Consider the following 27,026-nt stretch of genomic DNA (forward strand, 5'->3'; position numbering starts at 1 on the left):
GCACACACACATCTTTTCAAAGAACAAGTGTTAATTCTCTGAGGAACGGAAGCCTATTCCCAGCTACCAATTTTCTTATTTGCACGCTGTTTCTTTCATAGAGGAGATTGATCTTCATGTTTACTGGTGGGGAAAAGTGTTCAATAGTTGAGGCCTATTTCTTAAGGACACTTACAACCAAATCCCTAAAACTTTTGTTGAAAAAATCCTTTCAAAGTCTTAGATGAGGACTACTGTCAAGTCTCAAATTTGAGGATAATTGCCTACATGAGCAGGTTCAGGAAGCCTCCTCAGTTACATGTGCGTGGTGAAGAGATGAGGCCCTTAACTGTACTTTCCTGGATATGACATGCGGTGGGGACCTTTTAGGAAAGAAAGAGTTGAAGATGTAGATAGACAAGGTAGAGGCATGTGACTGCATTTTTTTTTTCTATGAGAAAATAAAAGTTCTTATTTTAGGGTTGAATTGCTTTAAACTCGGGGCACTGTAAGATATATGTAATACGTCTCACCTAGAGAAACCAGCATGTCTCTCTTTCTGCCGGGCTGCTACCTGCAGGAGCTCCACTCACACGGCGCTTATATGGAAGAGCACCCCTTGGGGCTCAGTGCCGTTTGTGTGGATGACGGTGGGAATGAGACCCCCTGGAGTGATGTAGCACAGCCAGCCAGTAGTGGCAGAAGCCTTTGGAGTAGTAAGAATTTTAATTTTCATGTAATTTATTTGTAATTTTATTTTCTTTGGAACGTTGTCCAAAGTCAATGGTCTCCTTCAGCAGATATTAAGTCAAATGTCTTTTCTCAAAGTTCTTATTAAACTCATTGCACTGTTGTTAAAAGTTGATCTACTTGTCAGCTTCCCTTCTACTTCAAAGCTCCAAATTTTTTAATTTTTTTTTTAATGTGACCATTTTTAAAGCCTTTAATTGAATTTGTTACAATATTGCTTCTGCTTTATGTGTTTGGCTTTTTGGCCACAAGGCGTGGGATGTTAGCTTCCAAACAAAGGATTGAACCCACACACCCCTGCACTGGAAGGTGAAATTTCAACAACTCAAACACCAGGAATTCCCTCCAGATTTCTTTAACCATTATTACCAATAGTTCCAAGCACAGTACATGGCACAAGTGTTTAGTGAACGTTTCCTGAATTAAAAGTAAATTACTTTCTATGACATATATGCAATTACCTTGCATTTTTTTCTACTTAATTTTAATTTGTTGTCAATTTAGTTCACAGAAAATGCACTGTGCTTCTATTTATTAAATTAAATGTCTCCTAGGTGTAAGCATATTAAAAGGTAAGCTTAATTAAATCTCAATTTCCTGTGATCATTATATAAGCTCCTCATTGCTTCATTTCATATTAGCTTGGTTCAATGGTTAGATGGAAATTAACATGAATACTTAATGATCGATCACTTTTCCATTCTGATATATTACTAATGATACTTAGAGTTTAAAGTGAATTAGGGTTAATTAGAAATGTTCATAATTTGCCTACCCTTCTTCTTCTCGAGACTGGCTTGACAAGCAGGGTTTCTGAAAGTGCAGTAGGGCAAGAGAATGAGAAACAAGACACAAGAATTAAAAAGTGAAGACACAGTGAAAAGCAAATTCACAAGACACAGTGAAAAGCGAGGATCAGGGGACCAACACTGCTTCAAGGTGAAGGTCCCGAAACTGAATCCAAGTCAGCTTTATTATGCTTTCAGCCATGAAGAAAGAATATGTGGGGAGTTAAGCTATAAATCATGCAGGCTTCAGGGCCAAAGAACAAAGTGATCATTAACTATTGAGTAACTAAGAAACAGTAATCAACAACAAATCAGTAACTAAGACTAATATTTTTTATTGAGTCCATCTTTGCTGAAATGTTCCCTTAATATCACTAATTTTCTTGATGAGATCTCTAGTCTTTCCCATTCTATTGTTTCCTCTATTTCTTTGCATTGATCACTGAGGAAGGCTTTCGTATCCCTCTTTGCTATTCTTTGGAACTCTGCATTCAAATGGGTATATCTTTCCTTTTCTCCTTTGCTTTTTGCTTCCCTTATTTTCACAGCTATTTGTAAGGCCTCCTCAGACATCCATTTACTTTGTTGCATTTCTTTTGCATGAGGATGGTCTTAATTCCTGTCTCCTGTACAATGTCACAAACCTCCATCCATACTTCATCAGGCACTCTGTCTATCAGATCTAGTCCCTTAAAACTATTTCTCACTTCCACTGTATAGTCATAAGGGATTTGATTTAGGTCATACATGAATGGTCTAGTGGTTTTCTCCACTTTCTCCAATTTTACTCTGAAGAGGTGGCGAGAATACAAAGAAGAACTGTACAATAATAATCTTCACGACCCAGATCATCACGATGGTGTGATCACTCTCCGAGAGCCAGACATTCTGGAATGTGAAGTCAAGTGGGCCTTAGGAAGCATCACTACAAACAAAGATAGAGGATGTGATGGAATTCCAGTTGAGCTATTTCAAACTTTGGAAGATAATGCTGTGAAAGTGCTACACTCAATATGTCAACAAATTTGGAAAACTCAGCAGTGGCCACAGGACTGGAAAAGGTCAGTTTTCATTCCAATCTCAAAGAAAGGCAATGCCAAAGAAAGCTCAAACTACTGCACAATTGCACTTATCTCACACGCTAGTAAAGTAATGCTCAAAATTCTCCAATCCAGGCTTCAGCAATACATGAACTGTGAACTTCCAGATGTTCAAGCTGGTTTTAGTAAAGTCAGAGGAACCAGAGATCAAATTGCCAACATTCGATGGATCATCAAAAAAGCAAGAGGGTTCCAGAAAAACATCTATTTCTACTTTATTGACTATGCCAAAGCCTTGACTGTGTTGATCACAATAAACTATGGAAAATTCTGAAAGAGATGGGAGTACCAGACCACCTGACCTGCCTCCTGAGAACCCTGTATGGAGGTCAGGAAGCAACAGTTAGAACTGGACATGGAACAACAGACTGGTTCCAAATAGGAAAAGGAGTATGTCAAGGCTGTATATTGTCACTCTGCTTATTTAACTTATATGCAGAGTACATCTTGAGAAACACTGGGCTGGATGAAGCACAAGTTGGAATCAAGACTGCTGGGAGAAATATCAATAACCTCAGATATGCAGATGATACCACCCTTATGGCAGAAAGAACTAAAAAGCCTCTTGATGAAAGTGAAAGAGGAGAGCAAAAATGTTTGCTTAAAGCTCAACATTCAGAAAACTAAGATCATGGAATTCAGTCCCATCAGTTCATGGCAAATAGATGGGAAACAGTGGAAACAGTGGCTGACTTTAATTTTCTGGGCTCCAAACTCACTGCAGATGGTGAATGCAGCCATGAAATTAAAAGATGATTACTCCTTGGAAGGAAAATTATTACCAACCTAGACAGCATATTAAAAAGCAGAGACATTACTTTGTCAACAAAGGTCCATCTCACCAAGGCTATGGTTTTTCCAGTGGTCGTGTATGGATGTGAGAGTTGGACTATAAAGAAAGCTGAGCACCGAAAATTTGATGCTTTTGAACTGTGGTGTTAGAGAAGACTCTTGAGAGTCCCTTGCACTGCAAGGAGATCAAACCAGTTCATCCTAAGGGAGATCAGTCCTGGGTGTTCATTTGTAGGACTGATTTTGAAGCTGAAACTGTGATACTTTAGCCATGTAATGTGAAGAGCTGACTCATTTGAAAAGACCCTAATGCTGGGAAAGATTTAGGGCAGGAGAAGAAGGGGACAATAGAGGATTAGATGGTTGGATGACATCATGAACTCAATGGACATGGGTTTGGGTGGACTCTGGGAGTTGGTGATGGACAGGGAGGCCTGGTGTGCTGCGGTTCATGGGATCGCAAAGAGTCGGACATGACTGAGCGACTGAACTGAACTGAAGACTCATATTCTAATCTATAGATTTTCGACTAGATACATAAAACATGTGACTCTGAGATGCCAGTTGAGAAAGAGCCCAACCTCAGGATCGTATCTTGTTTTCAAAACTATTAACTGTTCCCTCTGTACTTGTTCCAAGAGTCTTCATGCCTTATAGCATCCAGTTTATCAGTAATTATAAATTTCTTTTGCGACCTGCCAGGGTCCAGCCTCGGCAGGATCCAGGGGGTACCCTCAGGATGAACGGCATTGGCGAGAGATAGAAGACACGTGAGACTTGCCTTGATAGGGCCAAGTCTGTGTTTTACTTTTTGACAACCGGTTTTATACCCTTTCACAGAATGTTTTCAAGGTACAAGATGCTTACTCATGATTACACAGGATTAGTATTACATCATTTTGATTTTTAGGAAAAGCAGGATTTTTTTGCGTTCTAATTCTGTAGTAATTCTTAGCACATGATCTTCTGGCCTTGGGGCTATTAACATTTTATGCAGGTCAGGTGGTTGTAAACCTATTTTCCGTTTTTATGGTGACCTTAACTGAAAGGTAACAGTGTCATAGGGAAATAGTACAGAGTAGAATTATATTCTTGTTAATACAAAAATTAATCTTTCTGCAAAAGTTGTCAGTTGTGTTTATCTAAGAAGTTTACCCCATACTGACTCTGCGACTTTGGTGAGGCAGCTTCTGCCTAGCACTCCTGACTGACAATTAACAACCATCTCATTGTTACCACACTAGGGCTAAGTTCTTATTTCTCTAGATCTTTAACTATATTAACAATGGTTTTTATAACACAACCTTAGCACATTAAAGGCAAAAATACAGCAAGCAAAAACACAGCAAGCAAATCACAACCCAATAACCACCTATAGAATAATTTTTCTTATGTTTTCTAATAGGACTCCTTCACCCCTTAAAAGGGCTCTATATCTATTAGGGCTTTTATATAATCAGGTTCTTTATGCTATTTTATGATTAGGATATTATAAGCAATCATGCATATTAGTACCAAGGGCATAAATGTGTTTGGCTAACAAACTACCAGCAAAGGAGTTTAAATTAAAACACTCCTTTCACCCTGAATAATCTCATAAAATACCACCACCTGGGAAACTTATTGATTAAAGTTCTAAATTGATTCTTATTTGGGAAGAGATCAGGGAAGGCCTTCCTGCCTGTGTCAGAGAAATTAGGGAGTAGTCCATTGAGGCAGGCATCAGAAAGACAGATATCATCTTTAAGGTGAGTGCCAAGGGCAGCTTTTCGAACTCCCTGAAAACCTGATCAGCCTTGCCCATCAGGTTTTCTCCCTTATGGCCTTTTTAGGGGTAGGGTCTCGTGTGTTGGCTCCCGGCAGCGACCCTTGCCGGGACCTGCTTTTCTTTTATTCTTCCTATCTCCTACACTTCTGACTGACATTACATTCTTACACCTAAGAATACGATGAGTGTTACATACCTATGCAGGAATAATACTGGTCTTCAGAGGCTCAGCAATCAACATTATTAACCCGTTAGTTATCTCAAACCTATAACCTAAACTTTCTGGAATTTGTACGTTGTTATCAGTGTTCCCAAAAATACTGTTCTGAAGTGTAACCTCAAGTCTGAGTGTTCTGTGATTACAGAGAAGATATAGTCTTTAGTGACTGTCAGTCACTTCCCCACAGGAATTTGCGGGATGAAGTGGTGGAGCACGTCTTTCATTCCTCTCTCTCTCTCTCTCTCAACTCACCTACACCCAAGCTGCTTCCTTTGGTGCAGTTTAAAGATTATGTTCTTTCAGACATGATTCTTTGACTCTAAGGTAACTGGCAATGTGAGTAAATGCATATTATACTGAGCACATCATTAGACAAAACTTTTATAAGATGATGTAAGTGTCCAGATTAGGAATGCAACCATCAGAGGCCTTTCTTATAATCTCACACATTGTTCTTTCATATAATGAAATACTGGAGTGACACTCTCTAGTTAGATTGTTCTGCTCGTTTGACATATTTAATTTTCTTTGTGAATGTTTTTCTAAATATGTCCAAGTTTAATGAGAAGCTCTCCAGTCTTCTAAGCTCTGACTTTATATCATGTTTCTTTTCTGTTTTCCCACAACAGACAGGACAGTGTCCATGGTAAATATTCTATGATTATTACGAACACATTATTTAGGTAGAAAGAGTGTATATGCTAACTTCTTAGATGAATTAACCTATTTAATCATCCTAGAATTAAGATAATGTGTTGCATGCAAAAGATCCTAAAACTGAGGAGTTTATTATATTTATAATATAATAATAATATAATTAAATATTATATAATATTATTTAATGTAATATTATAATATAGTGTATTATACTATATTAGCAGGTATAGCCCAAGATTAATAACCCTGTCACAATGATTTATTCAACCAAACAATTCAGAAAAAATGGTTTGCAGAAAACCAAGTTCAGTGAGGACTTCTAAGATCAAAGAGGGCAAGCAGTCACCTTAGAGTTGAGCAAATAAGTATATAAGTTACAAAAATTAGAGAGTCTAGAAGATGCTAGTTATGCTTAGATTTTAAAATTCTCGAGAATATTGCATTGAATCTGACTCAGAATGAAAGTAAGCCTCTTCTTATGGCCTTTCCATGTCTACTTCAGTAGTTAAAATGTAATAGGGACTCAAGAAATGCTTTAGGATTAATGTTGATTGAATAAGGAGGAACATAGCTATGGACACCATCACTACCATGAGAAAAGCCTGCAAATGAAATTAAATTGTTGTATTTAGTCTCAGAAACTGAATAGGAAATACTAAGTCTGCTGCCTTTAAAAACATATCCCAGAATGGGTATTCATGATATAATTTTGTGGGCCACATTTTTATGCTTTTTATTCATGCATGAATTCAACATTTTATTATAAGCACTAAAGTGATATTTAATTATAGAGTTAATTATTTTTAATAGCAAATGACTTACAAGTAGAACATTTGTTTGTACTTGATTAAACAGTTTTGGTCATTATGTATCATTTCACTCCCTGCTTTTGAATAAAGATACTCATTTTCATTTGCTTTTAGTACACTTCAAGAAATGTAATTGAAAACTGATGACTAACCAAGATACTGTGCATCAAGAATGTGGGAATATTTACTCTCTGGAACGCAAATTAGTTGGATATGCAGATTTTATAATACCTAGATAAGAGTTTTCAATAAATTTCAAGCAATGTGTTTAAAGGGGCAAGCGTTAATAATTTGTTGCTCATTCAAGCAATTGTTTTGAAGCTCTATTCACCATTTCCCTGTACCTCAAATGAATGATTCACTCAGATGAGATTGCCAGTCTTATTAAAAAAGCCAATCCATTAAGTATCTTAGATTTAATTTTTATGAAAGGTTTTAAAAATAATTTCCTACTTACATTGTTCAGATCCATTTCACTTGAGTATTTTGTCATTTACAGAAATAACTCATCAATCTGCTAGTGCAAGCTTTCTTAAATGTTATTTTTCTTAGTCCTGTGAAATGTGCTATTTTGAATCTCTGAAATGTTATAAACCACCAGATTGCTAATTGCTTTGGATGCTGTGAAAAATAATTAATCCACATTATTTTTTATATTTAATTGACAGTGTAATGAATTTAACTAAAGACCTGCAATAAACTATTTCTAATTACTGAGGGTGGTGGAGTGGAAAACTAGGCTGTAAAACTTTACAAGGAAACAATGTTTTCTTCATTACATTAAAAGTCATTGTTGATACAACTTTTTCGGAGACAAGAAATAAACTCCCCTAAATGGGAAGTTCTGGAAAACTAGAAGGAGTTGTGGAATATTTTAATCATTATTTGGTGAGATTTTTTAAATTATTATTTCAATAGATTGCACTAGTGATGTACGTCAGATACTAAATTTACCATCCTTGCACTAAAATTTCTCCTTCTTTATTTGGCAGAACTTTATGAGGGAGCTACAGTATGTTAGGCTACAGTCCATGGGGTCGCAGAGTCGGACACGACTGAAAGACCACACTTTCACTTTTTCACTATGAGAGAGCTAATCATGCCACTGCCAGAATGAGTGATGTTTATCACTGGCCTGTATTTAATTCACTCTGTATCTGTAGGACATTCACCTGAAAAGCTATAACGAATTTTAGGTGTCACTGAAGTGTGTAGATATACCAGGAACTGGGTCCGTTCTTAGCTTCCGAAGCAGGGACTTCTCGGTAGAAACTGGTCCTTGATGTCACAAATTGAGGTGTGAAGCATTAGGCTCTGATTAGTACTATTTGCATTGCCTTGTGGCCCTGAGGCTTTTAATTAATAGCATATCCTTCTTTTCCTCCCCATAACCCCTGGCTAAAATAAGGTGTCTCCACTGGTATTTAATTCAGTTGCATATTTAATTTCGATGATGTACATATTCCAACAACAGACAACTAAAGCAAGTGACCTGTTTCAGGGAATGTAAATTATTTTCAGGATTTCAGAAATTGAAAAGGGATAAGAGGAAGGAGAAAATGCTGGGCTGGTGTGAAGCAATAGCCTGTAATCCTCGCAGGATTCCTAACGCCACTCGGACCCCAGAGGGCTCAGAGGAGTGGGCTGATACCTCGCAAGCCTCCACACTGGTGAGTGTAGCCATGGTACCTCAAATGGCTTGTGTGAATGGATGCTGAGGGAATGGTGGGGAGGGAAGGGCTTCCTAAGTTAACAGTTCTCTGCTTTGCAATGGATTATATTGTGTATAAAGATGTTGTTTAATGGGTAGTAATTATCATAATTTTATAGAATTTAGAGTTTAATTCAGATTAAATAACAATTTATTTTTCTTTCTGTTTCTTTGGACTTTGACCATCCATTATATCAGTGACCTTAAAGAGATTAACTTTATATCTTGCATTCTACACTTTTTTAATGAAGTCAATGGAGGAAAACAAATAGGGCTACCCAAAATAATGAAAAAATCAGATCATACCTTCTGTATTTTCCTAGATTCTAAAAATGTCTTTAAATGCATTTAAGAGTTATAATTTTGATATACTATTGTGAATTAAGTAATTGCAAGAATTATTTAAAGACCAATAACATACCCGTTCTTGTATTGCTTTCTGCTTTAAGTTTACATGTTTGGCTTCAGTTAGCTTTATTTTCCAGTGATTAGGAAAAGAACTTGTTAACAAAAGAGGTTTTGCAAGGTCTTTGTTAAGATTTTGCATGCAATGTATTTCATTTTGATTTAAGGAAGGATGATTCCATTCAATCTCTAAGTTTTAATTGACATGTTAGTTGTATTTTAATTACTGTTTTACCAATGTATAAGAACACAAGTGTTTTCATTGGCCTGATTTATTAATTGATGAACATGTAATTAAACATATGTAAAAGTTTTAGGTTTCTTTTTGCTTGAGTTATTTGATAATTTCTATTATTTTACATAAAAACAATAATCTTGAACAAACATTATTGAGCAAATTTAAATAGACACCATTGGAAGGAATAGGCTTTCAACTGGTGAAACGTAGAAGTGGGAATCCTTTTTAATTTCATTCGTCTTAGACAGTGGGGAAAAGGGCTGACGGTATAAAAAAACCGCAATTTGATTGGACAGTCAAAATTCTGGGGAATAAATTCTCTGAAATTATTATCTGCAATGGTTCATCTCACTCTAATATACTCCTTTGTAAATTACTGTTTTCAATAAAACTGCTTGGCATAAGTTAACACCACTCATAATATATGTAGCACAATATGTATACATAAAGCCAGACTTTGTAGGTATCATGCAATAGGTAAACATTTTTAATAAATATATTACTTCTGTGATCTCATTATAGCAGCTTTAGTGTTTAATTATTATTTAATAGAACCATAGATCCAAACCAGGAAACAATCTTGAGCAAACATGTAGCCTGGACTTCTCTTATAATTTTGCGTAACCTAATATTAGCTTTATTTTACATATGTGTAATGTGGCCCAGAGAAATTAAGTGACTTTCCTAGTGTCACCTAGCTAGTAAATGTCACTTCTAGGATTGCTAGAATCCTTCCTTCTCAAGATAGGGCTTGCTGTATTAGGGTGATAGCCTGCAGTCACTGTAACATAACCCCAAATCTAAGAAAAAGAAAATATTTCTTATGTCATAGTGCACATGTCTAGGGCAGTTCTCCTTGGAGGTTCACTGATTGTTCAGACTCCATCCATCTGCCTTCTTAAGCACATGAGCTCTTAGGTCACTGAGGAAAGGAAAAGGCTGTGTGGTTCATTGTGCATAAGCTATTATGGAGCAACCTGTAATGTGTAGGCATCCTTCCACTGGCCAAAACCTAGTCGCATAGACCCGTCTGAACTGCAAAGGAGGCTGGTGAGTGTCAGGAAGCCATATGGACAGGAAAAGCAGATGGAACTAGTGAGCACTTAGCACATCTCTGCCACAGTCCATCCTCTGGTCACCACACCTTCATGCCACATTTCTATTCTTTCATGAAGAAGAATTATTGCTTTCCAAGAGAGATAACTAAAAATTTTTTCATTCAGTGAATTCAAGTCCATTATTATTGTTGTTGTTCAGTCGCTAAGTTGTGTCTAGCTCTTTGCAACCCTGTGAACTGTAGCACACCAGGCTTCCCTGTCCTTCAGTATCTCCTGGAGTTTGCTCAAGTCCATAGTCTTTGGTTCTTCATCATCCTCATCTAATTATGTGATGGTGAATCACCTATAAATAAATCATCTGTACCTTGCAACCAGCTCCCAACATGCATGCATACCCAATATGCAGGACAAGGGTAGGAAAAGGGAAATCACAGTAAGCACTAATTTTGGAAAGAGAAAGAATCAGATGAACATGGGAATCAGGGGTCAATTCCTGCTAGACGGACATTATCAAGTCTCTCTGATTGAGAGGTAAGGGAGGATCCTTGAATTGGCTTTGACCCTGCTCCCTAGGATATCTTACTTGGACATCCTTCTCTCTAGCCTTTAGATATGCCCTCTGAGAAGTTCTTCCTTTTCTATTATTGTCCCTGTTCACATTTGAAGTGCTTACAGAAACTAGTATCACATTATGACATTATGTCTTTTTGTTTGCTTGCTTGTTTGTTTCCTGTTTGGGGAAAATTATGGGGCCAAGAGTTGCTTTAAGTCTTCAGTATTTCAAAGCTCATACTTCTGGAAAAATGGTATTTTAGTACAACAGTCCTCTGAAGTCTGCTTGGGTTCTGATTTCTCTTTGTTTCCTGATAGTTTGTGTGTCTAGGAAAGTTCTTTCTTGGTTGCCTTTAACCCCCAATTATCCATGCCCTTTTCTCATGATCTTATGTTGAAAAGCAGACAGGAGGACCACATCCTTAACATCTTTGTCTAGAGATACTTTGTTCAGCTGAGAGGGTCCACTCAGTGTAAGCTTTAAATATCATATTAGCCTTGAGTCACTTTATTCAAATATAACTTTTCATTGAAACTTTGTTACTCACTTCAAGGTCAGATCTACCAGTTGAGGTTTAGAAGAAGCCATACATTGGGTCCAGCAAACCCTGAAACTTCTGGATTCTCTCTATTTCTGGTCAGATCTGCTTTCACACAAACCACTTAGTTCCTGAGCTCACATTTCTCCTGTAACATGTTGCTGAATGTAGTAGATAGTAGTTAACATACATTATGAAGTTTTGTTTTTCAATATATTATGAGTGTTGCCAGGCCAACAGGCCTAGGTTCTGCCTCTTGAGTTAATTCAAATAGAGATTTTGCCAAGAGTTTTGCCCAAACTTCATAAAGATGCATAGTTTTCTACCTTTGTAAATCAGTTCCCTGGCTCCCTATTGCTTAAACATTAAACAAAGGCCACAATATTTGTGATTTTCATTATGGTAGCACAGACTTTGGCTACTGATTTCTGTATTTGGATAGTTGTAAAAGCTGTAGCACACTCAGAAAAAACAGAAAGCTGTGATTTTACAAAAAATATAATATAAAAATTATTTAACCTGCTATTGGAAGATTTCGAATGTCAGAAAGTTGCACAAGTTTAGTAATCACGAGAACTAGCAACCACCCATACAAAAGAGTGACACAGAGAGGAGGCTGGAATTACTAGAACCTAAGATGTTGGCTGAGACCTCTCAGAACTATACCCCAACTTCAAGAAGGTGTCCAGTTCTTAACTTCTCAACTGGTCCAAGGAAACTTGGAGCTCAGAGGAAGGACCCTGAGGATTTAGGACCAATATCCCTGAAAGGAGTGCTATCCTAATATATTCAAGTGGGGAAAAGGAGTTGGTGCAGTAAAAATAGTTCAGGGAGTGTGAAAAAAACAAAACAGAAGAAAAAAACTTAGAAACTGGACACACCCTCCACTGCTGACTCAAAGAAGCCTTGCTGGGGTATGCTGCAGAAGAGTCTTCTCTCCCCTCCTGTCTTTTGATTTCTGTTATTTATTAATTTTTTAAGCTATGTATTAGTTTTACTATGAATAGAGAAATACCATATGATTCTATTACAGTTTCAGAAAAATTACTAAACATATATCTACATTGATTTTTAACTTAAACAATTTTAAATGAGAAACAGAAAGAACATTCTTTAATTTGTAAAATACATTTATTTAGACTTTAAAAATAGCTTATATAAGTGTAGAGCTTTAGAAATATTTACATTAAAATTAAAGACAAGTCAATTATGTTAGTTTTCTATTGCTGCATAACATTGTCATAAACTAATGGCTTAAAACAATAATCTTGTATTAGCTGATAGTTCTATAACTCACCATGTTTATTGACCTGAAGATCTTTTAGTACCACCATTGGCAGGACATGACCAAGAAGTAAATGTCAAAAGAGACATCTGGTTTAAAAGTTCCCAACTTCAGCATCTTGGAACAGAATACAGAGGAATGCATTTAAAGCTGGGTGGTATTAACTTAGTAATCAGAAGGGAAAATTAAGAATAGAAGCTTCAACAAACTCAGAAATTTCAAAAGCTTAGCATAATAAGGGTTTACTTTCACTCGTGGTTCAGTCTGATACAAGACATTTGATCCTCCAACAATGAATGCAGAGATCTCTGCTCCTCCCCTCTCATGTCTTAAACGTATCTGGTGGTGGTTGGTTGGTGGTTTAGTTGCCAAGTCATGTCTGACTCTTGCAGTCTCATGGACTGTAGCCCCCCAGGCTCTTCTGTCCATGGGATTCTCCAGGCAAGAATACCGGAGTGGATTATCATTTCCTTCTCCAAGGGATCTTCCTGACATGTCTTAAACATGTCTCCCATCTCTATGTCTTAAACATAGGCCTCGGAGTGAGTTTATCAGATAAGGGACAGAGCATAAATAGATGGTCATGGAGATACATGGTTATGTTTGGAAGTGATAAGTATCATTGTATCTTGGCAACATGGACTGGAACCAATGACATATCCCAGTGTACCTGTCAGAATGATGGGAAAACAAGCTTTCTTATATGACCCAAATAAGGAAACTGAGAGCACTTAGTCAGGCTCTACAATGGTTGGATTCTGCTTTGAATGGTAGCACTTTCGTCTTGCATTTCAATTTGTAGAACCAGGCTTTTATTGTTATTGTACAATAATACTGGTACCCTCTGTTGCCATCAGAGCATGTGAAATTTTTCTGCACAAATCATACTCCATCTAAACATGATGAGGAGAAGGAGGAAGGGGAGGAGACAGGGAAGGAAGAAAAGGAGGATGAAGAGGATATGACTGGTTATTATTTGCTGAGAACTTTTCTAAGCATTTCACACATCAGCTCATTTGTAACATTGCAAGGACTGATGAGGTAGGCATGATCATTATCCCTGTTTCGTGGATAAAGAAATTGAGTTATAGATAAATTTAAAACTTGTACAAAATGACTGAGTTGAAGCTAGGTTTGCATCAGCCCAGGCAGTCTAAATCCAGATGGCTGCTCTCTAGTCCTTCGGTTGGGGGGAAAAGTCATTATTTGAATTGTATACATTTGGCTAAATACAAAAACTGTAAATGAGATAATAATACATTATAATGTGGCATAAAGATAAATATGGCCATTTCATTATAATTTCATAAGTATTTGTGTCTGATATATTATTTTTTTCCCTGCATTGGCTGACATAACTATGGTCAGTTTCACCATTGTATCCTCAATAACTAACCTAATTGAAAAAAATAGCGTTTTAATTTTTTTTTTATCCGTAAGGCAGTTCAGACCCTCTGCTTTCTAAATTCAGAAAATGCTTACTTAGCCTAAAATTTCTTAAGTTTAATAAGATTATTGAAGCATTTGAGAGATGCTTATTAAGCAACCATCTTTGTCATTGTAACCAATGGGATGAGGGAACCTCTTGTATGATTGGCAGGGAAGAAATCCTTCAAGTTTATTATAATACAAGTTTCCATGCCAAAAACAAAACAAAAAATACCTTATATTGACTACCTTGTTACTGTTCAGTCACAAAGTCTCATCTGACTTTTTGCAAACCCATGTCAGGCTTCCCTGTCCTTCACTGTCTCTGAGAGTTTGTTCAGATTCATGTCCATTGAGTCAATGATGCTTTCTAACCATCTCATCCTCTGCCTCTCTCTTCTCCTTTTGCCTTCAATCTTTCCCAGCATCAGGGTCTTACCCTTAAGCAATTTCCTGAATCAAAGGGAGTTCAACATTAGATTCAAACTGAGAGCAAAGGAACTGAAGCAATAAGAAACTGAAATAAGAAGGTGAGAGACATTATAGAAATAAAGTTTAAGAATCTATGGAAGTCAAAATAGGGAGGTCAAAAAATGTCATTTTGGGAAGTCATCAATGGCTCCATGGAAAGTTACTTTCCTATAATTAGTGATGGCTCTTTAAGGCTATTATTAGTGATGGCTCTTTAAAAACTAAAGAGCCTCTTGATAAAAGTGAAAGAGGAGAGTCAAAAAGTTGGCTTAAAACTCAACACTCAGAAAACTAAGCCATGGCACCCAGTCCAATCACTTCACAGCAAATAGATGGGGAAACAATGGAAACAGTGAGAAAGTTTAATTTTGGGGGGCTCCAAAATCACTGCAGATGGTGACTGCAGCCACAATATTAAAAGACGCTTGCTCCTTGGAAGAAAAGCTATGGCCAACCTAGACAGCATATTAAAAAGCAGAGGCTTGCTTTGCCAACAAAGGTCCATCTAGTTAAAGCTATGGTTTTTTCCAGTAGTCATGTATGGATGTGAGAGTTGGACAATAAAGAAAGTTCAGCACCAAAGAACTGATGCTTTTGAACTGTGGTGTTGGAGAGGTGGAGAAGTTGGGGAAGTGAAGTCCATTGTGGTGTGGAGTTGGGAGTCCCTTGGACTGCAAGGAGATCAAATCAGTCAATCCTAAAGGAAATCAGTCCTGTATATTCATTGGAAGGACTGATGCTGAAGCTGAAGCTCCAATACTTTGGCCACCTGATGCGAAGAGCTGACTCACTAGAAAAAACCCAGGTGCTGGGAAAGATTGGGGGCAGGAGGAGAAGGGGACAACAGAGGATGAGATGATTGGATGGCATCACTGACTCAATGGATGTTAAGTTTGAGTAAGTTCCAGAAGTTGGTAATGGACAGGGAAGCCTGGCGTGCTGCAATCCATGGGGTCGCAAAGAGTCAGACACGACAGAATGACTGAACTGAACTGAACTTAAAGGCTATAAATAGTCTACAGTTAGGTAGAAAAGAGCAAAGTAACAATCTATGTGTTAGATGAGGTGATTTGCCACTTTAAAACACGTATTCATCTGCTCAGGGCACATTTTCTATTCTTCTGTGTACATGATTTGCAATGAGGTTCTCACTTTTAGTAAATATATATATATATATATATATATATAATTAAAATTATTTGTAATAAGGTACATATTTGTAATATAATTTTCAAACAATATTTATGTCTATTGTGTCATTATAATCTGCAATCATACCAAATTATGCATCATATAGTTATTCAAATACATAATGAAATGGAGATGTTGCTAAGAGGTTAACAAATTACTACAAATCCTAAGGACCAAGGACTTCTAGTCTCTAGGTTAGTTATATGCCAAACCCATTTTAAGAAGTTGATAGTGTTGGCATATTGCAAGGGAAGATAGTGTATTATTTTTTAAAAAGTGAAATAATTCACCTTGGTGGCAAGTAAGAAAGAATTGGTGACTCAGATTTCGGTCTGATTTTAAATCCCAAGGCTTTTCCAATTTGCTATACATTCAGACACTTTCATGCCAAAACTTCAAATAATGAGGTGCAGTAAATAATGAATAATAGCTTGTAATAATGAAGTGGAGTGAAGATCACGTGCTATTGAAAATAACCACATCCAAGTCTAGTAGGATTTTGTATTCAAAATTAACAACATGCTTTAAATTACTTGCCTTTTATTAGTAACTTTAGCAATGATGTTGTTTGAATTGATTAGAATATATTGAATGTGCGTGCTAAGTCACTTCAGTGATGTCTGACTCTGTGACTGTAGCCCGCCAGGCTCCCCCTCCATGGAATCCTTCAGTCAAGAATACTGGAGTGGATTGCCTTTCCCTTCTCCAGAGGATCTTTCTGACCCATGGATCAAACCTGGGTCTCTTGCATTGCAGGCAGATTCTTTACCATTTGAGCTGTAGGGAAGACAAATATATACACTACTATGAGCATTGAGTAGAATTTCCTGTGCTATACAGTAGGCAGTACCCAATGCTCTGTGGTGATAAACATAGGATATGTGTATACATGTAGCTAATTCACTTTGCTGTACAGCAGAAACTAACATTTGTGAAGCGACTAAACCTCAATTTAAAAAAAAAAAGAATTTAAAATATTGCATATGGCTTCCCCAATGCATGAGACAATGAAATGCAAATGTATTCATATTAAGAATTAATATGTCATATTATATATATATTATATATCATATATATAATATGTCTTATAATAATTAAATTATAAGTTAACCATTTTCCAGTTACTATTTACCAGTCATCTTCCTCAACTTCTTTCTTTCCAAGTATCCCCTTAGTCTATTTTTACTTACCAGGCTGAAGAAAATCATATATCTGCCTATAGCAAATGAACTGATATTGCCCCACAAACATAACCTATCTTAGAAACCAAAGAGAAGGTAAATAAAAAGAGAAGCATGAGTATGTTAAATTTCTCATTAAACCTATTGACTTATTTTCCATAGGCTCACCCTTATTTCTTTCCATATCTGAGCACAAATGTGTTAGCTACTTATTGTGCAATGGCCTTTATATATTTGGAAAATAAATGTCAGGGTAGATAGAGTTTTCAGGAGTGCCTTTTTTTAACTTCATTTTCTTCCTCTTTTTGATTCTTTCACATTTGATCATTTATCAGTTATTGCTTATAATTGCTATTACAGAGCCTTTACTAAGCACTGCCAAAGGCAATAGTAAATAGTAAATGAAAAGGAAAATGATTTCTTAGAGTAACTATAAAAAATGAGGGAAATGGAATAAAAGACACCACTCCTTTCAAGAGCTTTGATTTCTGTAAGTAAGTAAATCATTAAAAATATATCCCAATGGTTGTTATGGAAACAGACTGAATTGAAAAATGCAAAGGGGAAGACTGGTGCTTTAAATGTCACATCATGAAGAAAGGTTACATTCACCATGCAGTTTAAAGTCATGCATTAAAATTAATTGTATAGTTACTGAACAATGTCAAAACATCATTATTCACAATCGTAATGATTGATCTAAAAATGCTCCTCAGAGGAAGACATCTTTTCCTCTACAGAATTAGTCACGAGATCATGTGCAGAGCTGTTCTTTATCAAAATATGTCATGTCTGTTTCATTTAGATATAAATTAAATTGTGAGCACCTCAAAAAGACATTTAATTCTCAATAGTTTAATTCTACAATTAGTACTATTTGGAACACACTGATTTCCTAATATCCCAATTTAATTATCTGAAATCTAATGATCATTACTATGTGTACTCAGATGGGCATGTGTGGAACTGGGGTGTCTTCTTTCTCTCCACACACCAGTGACCCAGTGTCTTCTTTATGTTGGTTTTTGTGGACTGTTGTCATGTTTTATAGAAAGGGAGCAGGCAGGACAAGTCAATGTCCTATTTGTCAAATCAGCTTGTTTTTGCCTCAGAATGAAAATTGTACCTGGAAATAAATGGAACATGTCAGTGTGGTACTGAAGAATCTGAGCAATAATCTCCCTAATCAAGAGACAAATAAGATAGAGCTCACAGAAACATTCATATCTCAAAACACAATTACCAGTAATATGATAAGAATATTTAAATTCCTGTTTTATGCTGATGAATTTAGATGTCCTGGCAACCCTGAAAGCAGGTACGCCGTTCTCAAGACACAGGCAGAGAAACTAAGGTTCAGAAAGATTTGAAAAGTGGTATAACAGGAATCCTGAGTTCTATGCTGCTTCATAGAGCATATTTTCTTCGTATAAACATTTGACAGTTACATCACATGATATATGATGCTAACCTAGAGCAACTGCTCTACTAATTCATCACTGTGGTATTTGCACTCCCTGATGAATGAACTGTTTGGCATCCAGGGCTGTATATTGTTGAGTTACAGTTTGGGACTCCAGAGCTTTCTGCTGTCATGGAATGAAGTAAGGATAAATAAATCACTAGGGAATGAGTGATTCAGAACTATGTGAATTACAGTTATCAAGCAGTTTACAATGTATCCTCATTTATTCATTTAACTACTCTCTATTGAAAGTCAGCTGTGTGTGAAGCACTGCTCTATGCAATAAATATATAGTATTGGAAAAAAAGATAGTCTTCATCCTCAGGAATTTAGTGACCAAAACAAATAAATGAATAGGTTAAAAGTAGGATAGGACAGGGAGTCCACATAGGGTGTTAGAAGAGCGCTTAGGTGTCACTGGCCCAGCTGTATCTGTTCCAGTTCCCCAAAGACCACAGAGACTTGGAAACAGAAGATGGTGCAGGGAGGAAAGAGAGCACCCTAGATAAGCCTTTATCATGTGAAAATTACACTCTTGTATTCTGTTTACTTTTAAAAATGCATTTTCTATAGTTAGTGAATAGAACCATCTTCAGGAATTGAGTTAGAGAAATACACTTGACCTAAAACAAGACAGTATTTTTGTCCCTGGTGAATGTTAAGCTCTTGTCACAGAAATAATTCAGAAATGAGAGAGATGTCAAGAAAGTAAAGTGAGGATTCATTATTTTTTTATTTTAATTTTATTGGAGTATAGTTATGTGTTAATCTCTGGTGTACAGCAATGTGAATCAGTTATACATACACATATATCCACTCTCTTTTAGATTCTTTTACCATATGGGCCATTACAGAGTACTCAGTAAAGTTCCCTGTTCTATAGAGCAAGTTCTTATTAGTTACCTACCTTATATATGGTAGTGTGCATGTCAATCCCAATCTCCAAATTCCTCTCTCCTCCCCTTTATCTCCCAGTAACCATGATTTTTGTTTGTTTGTTTGTTTGTTTTGTTTTCTATATCCATCGCTCAACTTCTGTTTTGTAAATAAGTTCATTTGTACCCCTTTTTTTTTATTGATTCCACATATAAGTAATATCATATTTGTCTTTCTGCATCTGACTTTCTTCATTCTGTATTACAATCTCTAGGTCTATCTGTGCTGTTGCAGATGGCATTATTTGTTCTTTTTCATGGCTGAATACTATTCCATTGTATATATGTAGAGTATGCTCTTACAGGGAGTGTGGGTAGGCAGATAAGTAGCTGTCCTGGGTTTCTTTAGCAGGCTGGATAGGAGGGGCATACAGATGAAGGGCAAAATATTCACTGGGAAAGAGTGCTTGCATGTCATATTCTCTGACTTTCATCCCAGCTCCATCTTCCAAGAGGAGAAGGTATTTTTGTCCTTTTTAAGCTTAGATCAAAAGTGCCATGGCTTCAGTGCCTGATGGGAACTTACCTGCGAGGTTAATTTTATTGTAATGAGAGCATAATCACCAGCAGGTTACATCCATATGTGGATATTCCAGCCTTTCTCATTTATTTGTCTGCTCCAGGACCATATCACCCCAAAATGTGTGGTTTCCTATCAGTCTGAAGGTTCCTGCTTTTCTTTGTCTGCCCATGGACCCCTTCTATTTACAAGATGTGTGGTTTCTGGCCTCCTGGCCCATGTTCCCCTTTGTCTGCTCACATCTAGCTACCTGCCTGCTGGAAAACTTTCTATAGGTAGTGAAATTAAGTAAATATTTTGTGTACTTTTTTCAGTTCTAATATCCAACATGTAGTCTTGTTTATGAAGGCTGTAATAATTCAGTGGCCCCATGAAGTTGGCTTCCTTTGAGAGCACAGTGAAACTTCCTAGTGAAAGCTGTGTGTCAAAACACATTCTTTGGGAAGGAAAAAAGGACATGTAAGTGTATCTGCTCCCTTGGCAACACAGAGGTGGGAAAACAATACAATTAAAGCTAGTGTTTGTTGAACACATACTGTGTACGGGTCATGGATCTGAGTGCCCAACATTTTAACAACTCATTTAAACCTTACTGCAGCAGAGGAAAAAGGAATCTTGTCCAGGTTTATTATTCTAGTAAATCTGACTCTAGAATCCACACCTATTACACTTTCTTATGCTACAAAGAGGGCCTCCCTGGTAGATCAGCTGGTAAAGAATGCGCCTGCAATGCAGGAGACTCTGGTTCGATTCCTAGGTCAGGAAGGTTCCCTGTCGAAGGAACAGAGTATGCATTCCAGTATCTTTGGGCTTCCTGGTGGCTCAGATGGTAAAGAATCAGCCTGCATTGTGGAAGACCTGGGTTCCATCTCTGGGTTGGGACAAACCCCTGGAAGAGGGCATGGCAACCTACTCCAGTATCCTTGCCTGGAGAATCCCCATGAACAGAGGAGCCTGGCAGGCTACAGTCCATGGGGTCTCAAAGAGCCGGACAAGGCCGAGCCATTAAGTACTGCACAGCTTGTGGCAAATAATATGCTCAGGAAATGATAAAAAACATTGACCTTATTAGAAGTAAGTTTAATTCAGATTCACATTCAACTGTGAATTTGTTGCACACTTTATATACATATATGATATGTATATAACGTGAAAGTGAAAGTCGCTCAGTCGTGTCCCACTCTTTGAGACCCCATGGACTATACTGTCCATGGAATTCTCCAGGCCAGAATACTGGAGTGGGTAGATGTTTCCTTCTCCAGGGATGTATATAATAGTATTCTCTAAGTTTGTACATATTTTATATTGTATATATGTATTTTTAATTAGCAAAACAGCCTTCATTTTTGTTCAGTCACTCAGTTGTGTCCGACTCTTTGTGACCCCAGGGACTGCAGCATGCCAGGCTTCCATGTCCATCACCAACTACTGGAGCTGACTCAAACTCAAGTCCATCGATTCAGTGATGCCATCCAACCATCTCATCCTCTGTTGTACCTTTCTCCTGCCTTCAACCTTTCCCAGCATTAGGGTCTTTTCTAATGAGTCAGTTCTTTGCATCAGGTGGCCAAAGTATTGGAGCTTCAGCTTCAGCATCAGTCCTTCCAATGAATATCCAGGACTGATTTCCTTTAGGATGGACTGGTTGGATCACTTTGAAGTCCAAGGGACTCTCAAGAGTCTTCTCCAACATCACAGTTCAAAAGCATCAATTCCTCGGCACTCAGTTTTCTTTATAGTCCAACTCTCATATGCATGCATGACTGCTGGAAAAACCATAACTAGACGGAACTTTGTCAGCAAAGTAATGTCTCTGCTCTTTAATATGGTGTCTAGGTTGGTCATAGCTTTTCTTCCGAGGAGCAAGTGTCTTTTAATTTCATGGCTGCAGTCACCATCTGCAGTGATTTTGGAGCCCCAAAAATAAAATCTGACACTGTTTCCTTTGTTTCTTCACCTATTTGCCATGGAATGATGGGACCAGATGCCATGATCTTGGTTTTTTGAATGTTGAGTCTTAAACCAGCTTTTTCACTCTTGTTTATATTTCCCATTGCACAGCCTTTGTATTTCCCATTAGACAGATAGAAAAGCTTAGGTTTTGACTAGATGTCTTGCCCAAGGGGATTCATCAGCATCTAAAACAACTCAGTTCATCGCATTTATACAGGATAGTGATCTCTTCTAAGATTTTTATTTGTAACTTCCAAATGTTAAAGTGCAATGTGGTTTTAAATAGTGTGTAAAATGAATTTGGAGATGAGAAATATACTTATTGGATCTGTATTTGAAATAACTGACTTGGTGACTATACTCATATTCTAATTATCAATCACAGTTCTGGAGGAAGGGGGTAAGGTTACTTAATAGATTCTCTTAAATTAAGCAAGGACTTAATTTGTTTTAACTATTTAGCATAAAGTAAAATGTCTATTCAACATATGGAACTAGTCCCTCAAGTTAAATCCCAAAACAACCTTTTTGGGTTGATGGTCTGTTAAATTATTTTTATATCACCATAATAATTGTCAACTGTAATTATTAGGTGGAATAATCCATAAGTACAACTTTGTGATCCCATATTAGGAAACCAGCATCTCAAATGCAGATATGGGAACTTACACACCTGGTTTCTGTGTGAAGGATGCAGGCTACAGGAATAAATTTTAATTTAACAACCCAGTAATTCGTTAAAGATAAAAAATGAAATGGCTTTCACATTGCAGTGCCGATTGTCAACTTTCACAGACATGTTGTCACACCAACCAAATGTTACTACACATATTGCAATGAGACTACAAACAAAAATGGATTGTCTTTTCATGGGTTGAATAATTTTGCCTATGGAAATTAGACAAAGCAGCACATTGAATAATTTTGCCTATGGAAATTAGACAAAGCAGCACTATTCATTGAGTCAATCGTTACTGATGTTACTGCCTCTCATTATTCCAGAATAAACTCAAAGTGTAGTGCAGTCATATGTATAGTGTTTTATCAAAGCCCAGAACCACATTATTCACTATATTTTCTGAAATGTTTTAGGATTAGCTCCACTGCCACTGACTTGTATTAATTTTTTTACATGGACATATTTACACTCAGTGAAAGGCATTTAAGAAAACAAATTATTTACCCAATCCTTGTGCAGTGCATGCTAACCTTTGCATTACTATAATGCATTTATTTGGGACACACAAGCAAATGCAGAGCAGAGATAAAAATAAGTTTGCTTCTTATAAAAATATTTAGAACTTTATTAAAATCTGATCTACCTTCCTTTTTAAAAGGAACCAACTTATGTTTTACTAGAATAAAAGCGTCTCTCTCAAATCATCTACTTTTCTTTAAAAATAAAAATACTTGCCTTTCTACTCTAATGTCTATTCCCCTTTCAGGGTAATGATTCATTCCCTTTCCCTCCTGATATCCTGAAAAATGAATGTATAGAAAAACAAAAAGGAATAAATCCAAAATAACAAAAAGGAATTTCAACAAATTTAAGAAAAGTGAAAAGCAGAATTGATCCCATTTCTGTTTCGGTTCCGGAGAAGGCAATGGCGATCCACTCCAGCACTCTTGCCTGGAAAATCCTATGGATGGAGGAGCCTGATAGGCTGCAGTCCATGGGGTTGCTAAGAGTTGGACAGGACTGAGCGACTTCACTCTCACTTTCACTTTCATGCATTGGAGAAGGAAATGGCAACCCACTCCAGTGTTCTTGTCTGGAGAATACCAGGGATGGGGGAGCCTGGTGGGTTGCGGTCTATGGGGTCGCACAGAGTTGGACACAACTGAGGTGACTTAGCAGCTGCAGCAGCAGCTGTTTCAGTTCTGAAAAGTCATATTTTTCTTGAAATATGGTCATTTCATCTACATGATAATAGATTAAGTTTGCTAGTATAAAATTGGTCATATAACATCTGTAGGTTCTATGATGTCATCTTTTCCTTTCTGATATTGGTCTTTTAGGCTAGTCTCTTTCTATCATGATATTTCTTGCAAGTTTTGAACAATATTTTCCAAAGGACAAATTTTATACTTCATCAATTTTCTTTTTGTTTTTTACTTAATAACTCTATTGAGATATATTTCAAATACTGTCGAGTCTACCCGTTTAAGTGTAATTCAATGGATTTTAGTAAATTTACAGAGCTATGACACCATCATTACAATATAATTTTAGAGGACTTTTAGCATGCCCAAAGAAACTTGTACCCATCAGCAGTCACTTACCAGCCTTCCCTCCAATCTCCAAGCTTAGGTGACTACTCATCTAATATGACTCTATAAATTTGTCTATTTCAGATGTCTTTTTTTTTATTTTATTTTTATTTTTTTTTAATTAGTTGGAGGCTAATTACTTCACAACATATGGAATTGTACACTTTGTGATCTTTTGTGAGTGATTTCTTTTATAGTGTAATGTTTTAGGGGATCATCCTTGTTGTAGTGTGTATATAATGCCTCATTCCTTTTTATTGCAAAATATTTAATACTATTTCACTGTATGCATACACCATATTTTGTTATCCATTCATCTGTCGATTCAGGTTGTTTATACCTCTTAGCTGTTATGAATACTGTTGTTATGAACATTCATATACTAATATTTATATGAATATGTATTTTCATTTTCTTGGTTAGGTACAAGTAGAATCAATTGGCCATATGGTAATTCTATATTTAACAATTTGAGGAATTGCCAACATGTTTTTCATCATGGCTACACCATTTTAAACTCCCACTAGGAATATATGAGGGTTTCAATTTCTTGACATTCTCTCCAACACTTGTTGTCTGTCTCTCTGATTGCAGCCATTCTAGAGGATGAGATGTGGTCATTATGATTTTGCCTTTTTGTTTGCCTAATGACTAGTGATGGTGAGCATCTTTTCATATGTTTATTAGCCACCCATGTATCTTCCTTAAAGTGAAAGTGAAGTCGCTCAGTCGTGTCCGACTGTTTGCGACCCCATGGACTGTAGCCTACCAGGCTTCTCCATCCATGGGATTTTCCAGGCAGGAGTACTGGACTGGGTTGCCATTTCCATCTCCAGGGGATCTTCCCGACCCAGGGATCAAACCCAGGTCTCTTGCATTGCCGGCAGACACTTTACCCTCTTAGGTATCTTCCTTGGAGAAATGTATTCAATTATCTTTTTAATACTGAGTTGTCAGAGACACAAATTCTCTATGATAAATATGATTTTATTATAAAAATATCTGCAAATATTCTCTCCCAGTTTTTTAATTTTAGTTCTCTCCCAGTCTTTTAATTTTCTTCATGGTGTCCTTTGAAATCTATCAATTTTCTGCATTGTTGCTTTTGCTGTTAGTATTGTATTTGAGAAATTACTCCCTAGCCAAAGATTGCAAAGAGTCACTTCTGTGTTTTCTCCTAAAAGTTTTAGTCTTATCTCTTACATTTAGTTCTGTGAGCCACTTTGAGTTAATCTTTGTGCATAATGTGAACTAGGGATTCATATTTATTCTTCTAAATGTGGGTATTCATGCAATCTACTTATTTTAGCAACATCTGTTGCTAATTAGAAAGACTTATTTCCCTACTCAGTTGTGTTGGCCTTAGCATATTTAATTTAATTATTTTGTTAATTATTTGTTATTTAATTATTTTGAATTTGATTTTCTGTTTTCTCCTATTTAGTTTGGGTTCAATTTGTTGTCTGTTGGTCCTTTAATGGACCGGAACCTGGTGGTCCGGAGAGAAAGAGAGAGAAAGAGGCTGCCATTCCCTGGTTTACGGGGAAGCCAATAGAGGCCTGTTCTTAGGGCACGCGCTACTGCACGTGGGCACCGAGCGCCCTCTCGAGTGGGTGAAGGCACAGCGCGCCTTCCCGAGAGGGTCTTAGAAGCCCGGGCAAGAAAGTGAGCTCAGCCAGCCTCCGCACTCCAAGGAATTAGCCAGAAATAGAGAGAGAGAGAGAGAGAAGGAATAGAAAGAAAGACATGGGACCAAAACTCTGATGGAGCAAAGGTGTTTTTAATCAACATGGCGTGGGCATATATACTGTCTTACAAGGTGGTTATTCTCAGCAAAGACAAAGATTAAAATTCCAGACTTACAAAACATAAGATGATCCCTATCAAAGAGAGTTGCAAATGATCACCTTTTACCATTTGGCTCATAAAAAGGAAGAGGGTACTTAGCACTGTAATGAGAAATGCCTGGATTCCTCAGCCCCAGGAAAGGCGTGCCTCTCCTCTTAATTCCTGAATATTCAGGAATCAATAAGGGCCTGAGGGTTCCTGACAGATCCAAAACAGCACACAAGGAAGCCTTTTGTTAAATGCTTCCTGACAGTTGTCTATTTTCTAAGTTCTTGAGACAGATATTTAGATGACTGAATATCAACTTTCTTCTTTTCTAATATAGATATTTTAAAGCTATACATTTCTAAGTGCATCTTTTCTTATTATCACTTATGTGACAGAGGAAATATATATTTATCTCAATTATCATTTGATTCAAAATAGTTTCATACATTCAGTGAGATTTTTTTAACTCATAGGGTATTTTTGGATGAATTTATCTTAATTGTCTTTTGTTAGTTTTGTTTTTTATATAACTTTTTAAAGGTTATACCCCATTTACAGTTATTAAAAAATATTAGATATGTTCTGTGAATTGAAAAATACATCCTTGTAGCCTTACACCCAATAATTTGTACCTCCCAACCCACCACTCCTATATCGTCCCTCCCCTTCCTCACTGTTAACCACTAATTTATTCTCTATATTTGTGAGTTTTCTTTTTTTGTTATATTCACTAGTTTGTTGTATTTTGCCTTCCTCTGTATGACTTTTTCACTTAACATTATTCTCATCCACATTACTGCAAACAACAAAATAATATGCTTTTATATGGCTGTGTGTAATATCCCATTGGACTTCCCAGGTGGCGCTAGTGGTAGAGAACCCGCCTGCAAAAGCAGGAGACGTGAGAGACATGGGTTCAATCTCTGAGTCAGGTTAAGACCCCCTGGAATTGGGCCTGGTGACCCACTCCAGTACTCTTGCCTGGAGAATCCAACGGAGGAGCCTGGTGGGTGAGTCCATAGGGTCTCAAAGAGATGGACACTGCTGAAGTGACACAGCATACACACAGTATTCCATTATATATATATTCCATACCATCTTTGTCCATTTATCTGTTGATGGAG

General features: G+C 36.9%; 1 protein-coding gene across 1 annotated transcript in view; it reads left to right on the plus strand.

Annotated features, from left to right (window-relative positions):
* The window catches only part of MARCHF1 (membrane associated ring-CH-type finger 1), a 1,121,888-nt gene that overhangs the window by 683,320 nt on the left and 411,542 nt on the right, over positions 1-27,026 (plus strand). The window contains exon 5 of the mRNA XM_043870936.1: positions 8,385-8,533. Within this exon, the coding sequence (XP_043726871.1) occupies positions 8,423-8,533 (111 nt within the window). The 5' untranslated portion in view covers positions 8,385-8,422. The remainder of the gene's footprint in view (positions 1-8,384; positions 8,534-27,026) is intronic.

Source organism: Cervus elaphus, chromosome 17 (genome assembly GCF_910594005.1).
Source record: "Cervus elaphus chromosome 17, mCerEla1.1, whole genome shotgun sequence".
Taxonomy (NCBI): Eukaryota; Metazoa; Chordata; class Mammalia; order Artiodactyla; family Cervidae; genus Cervus; species Cervus elaphus.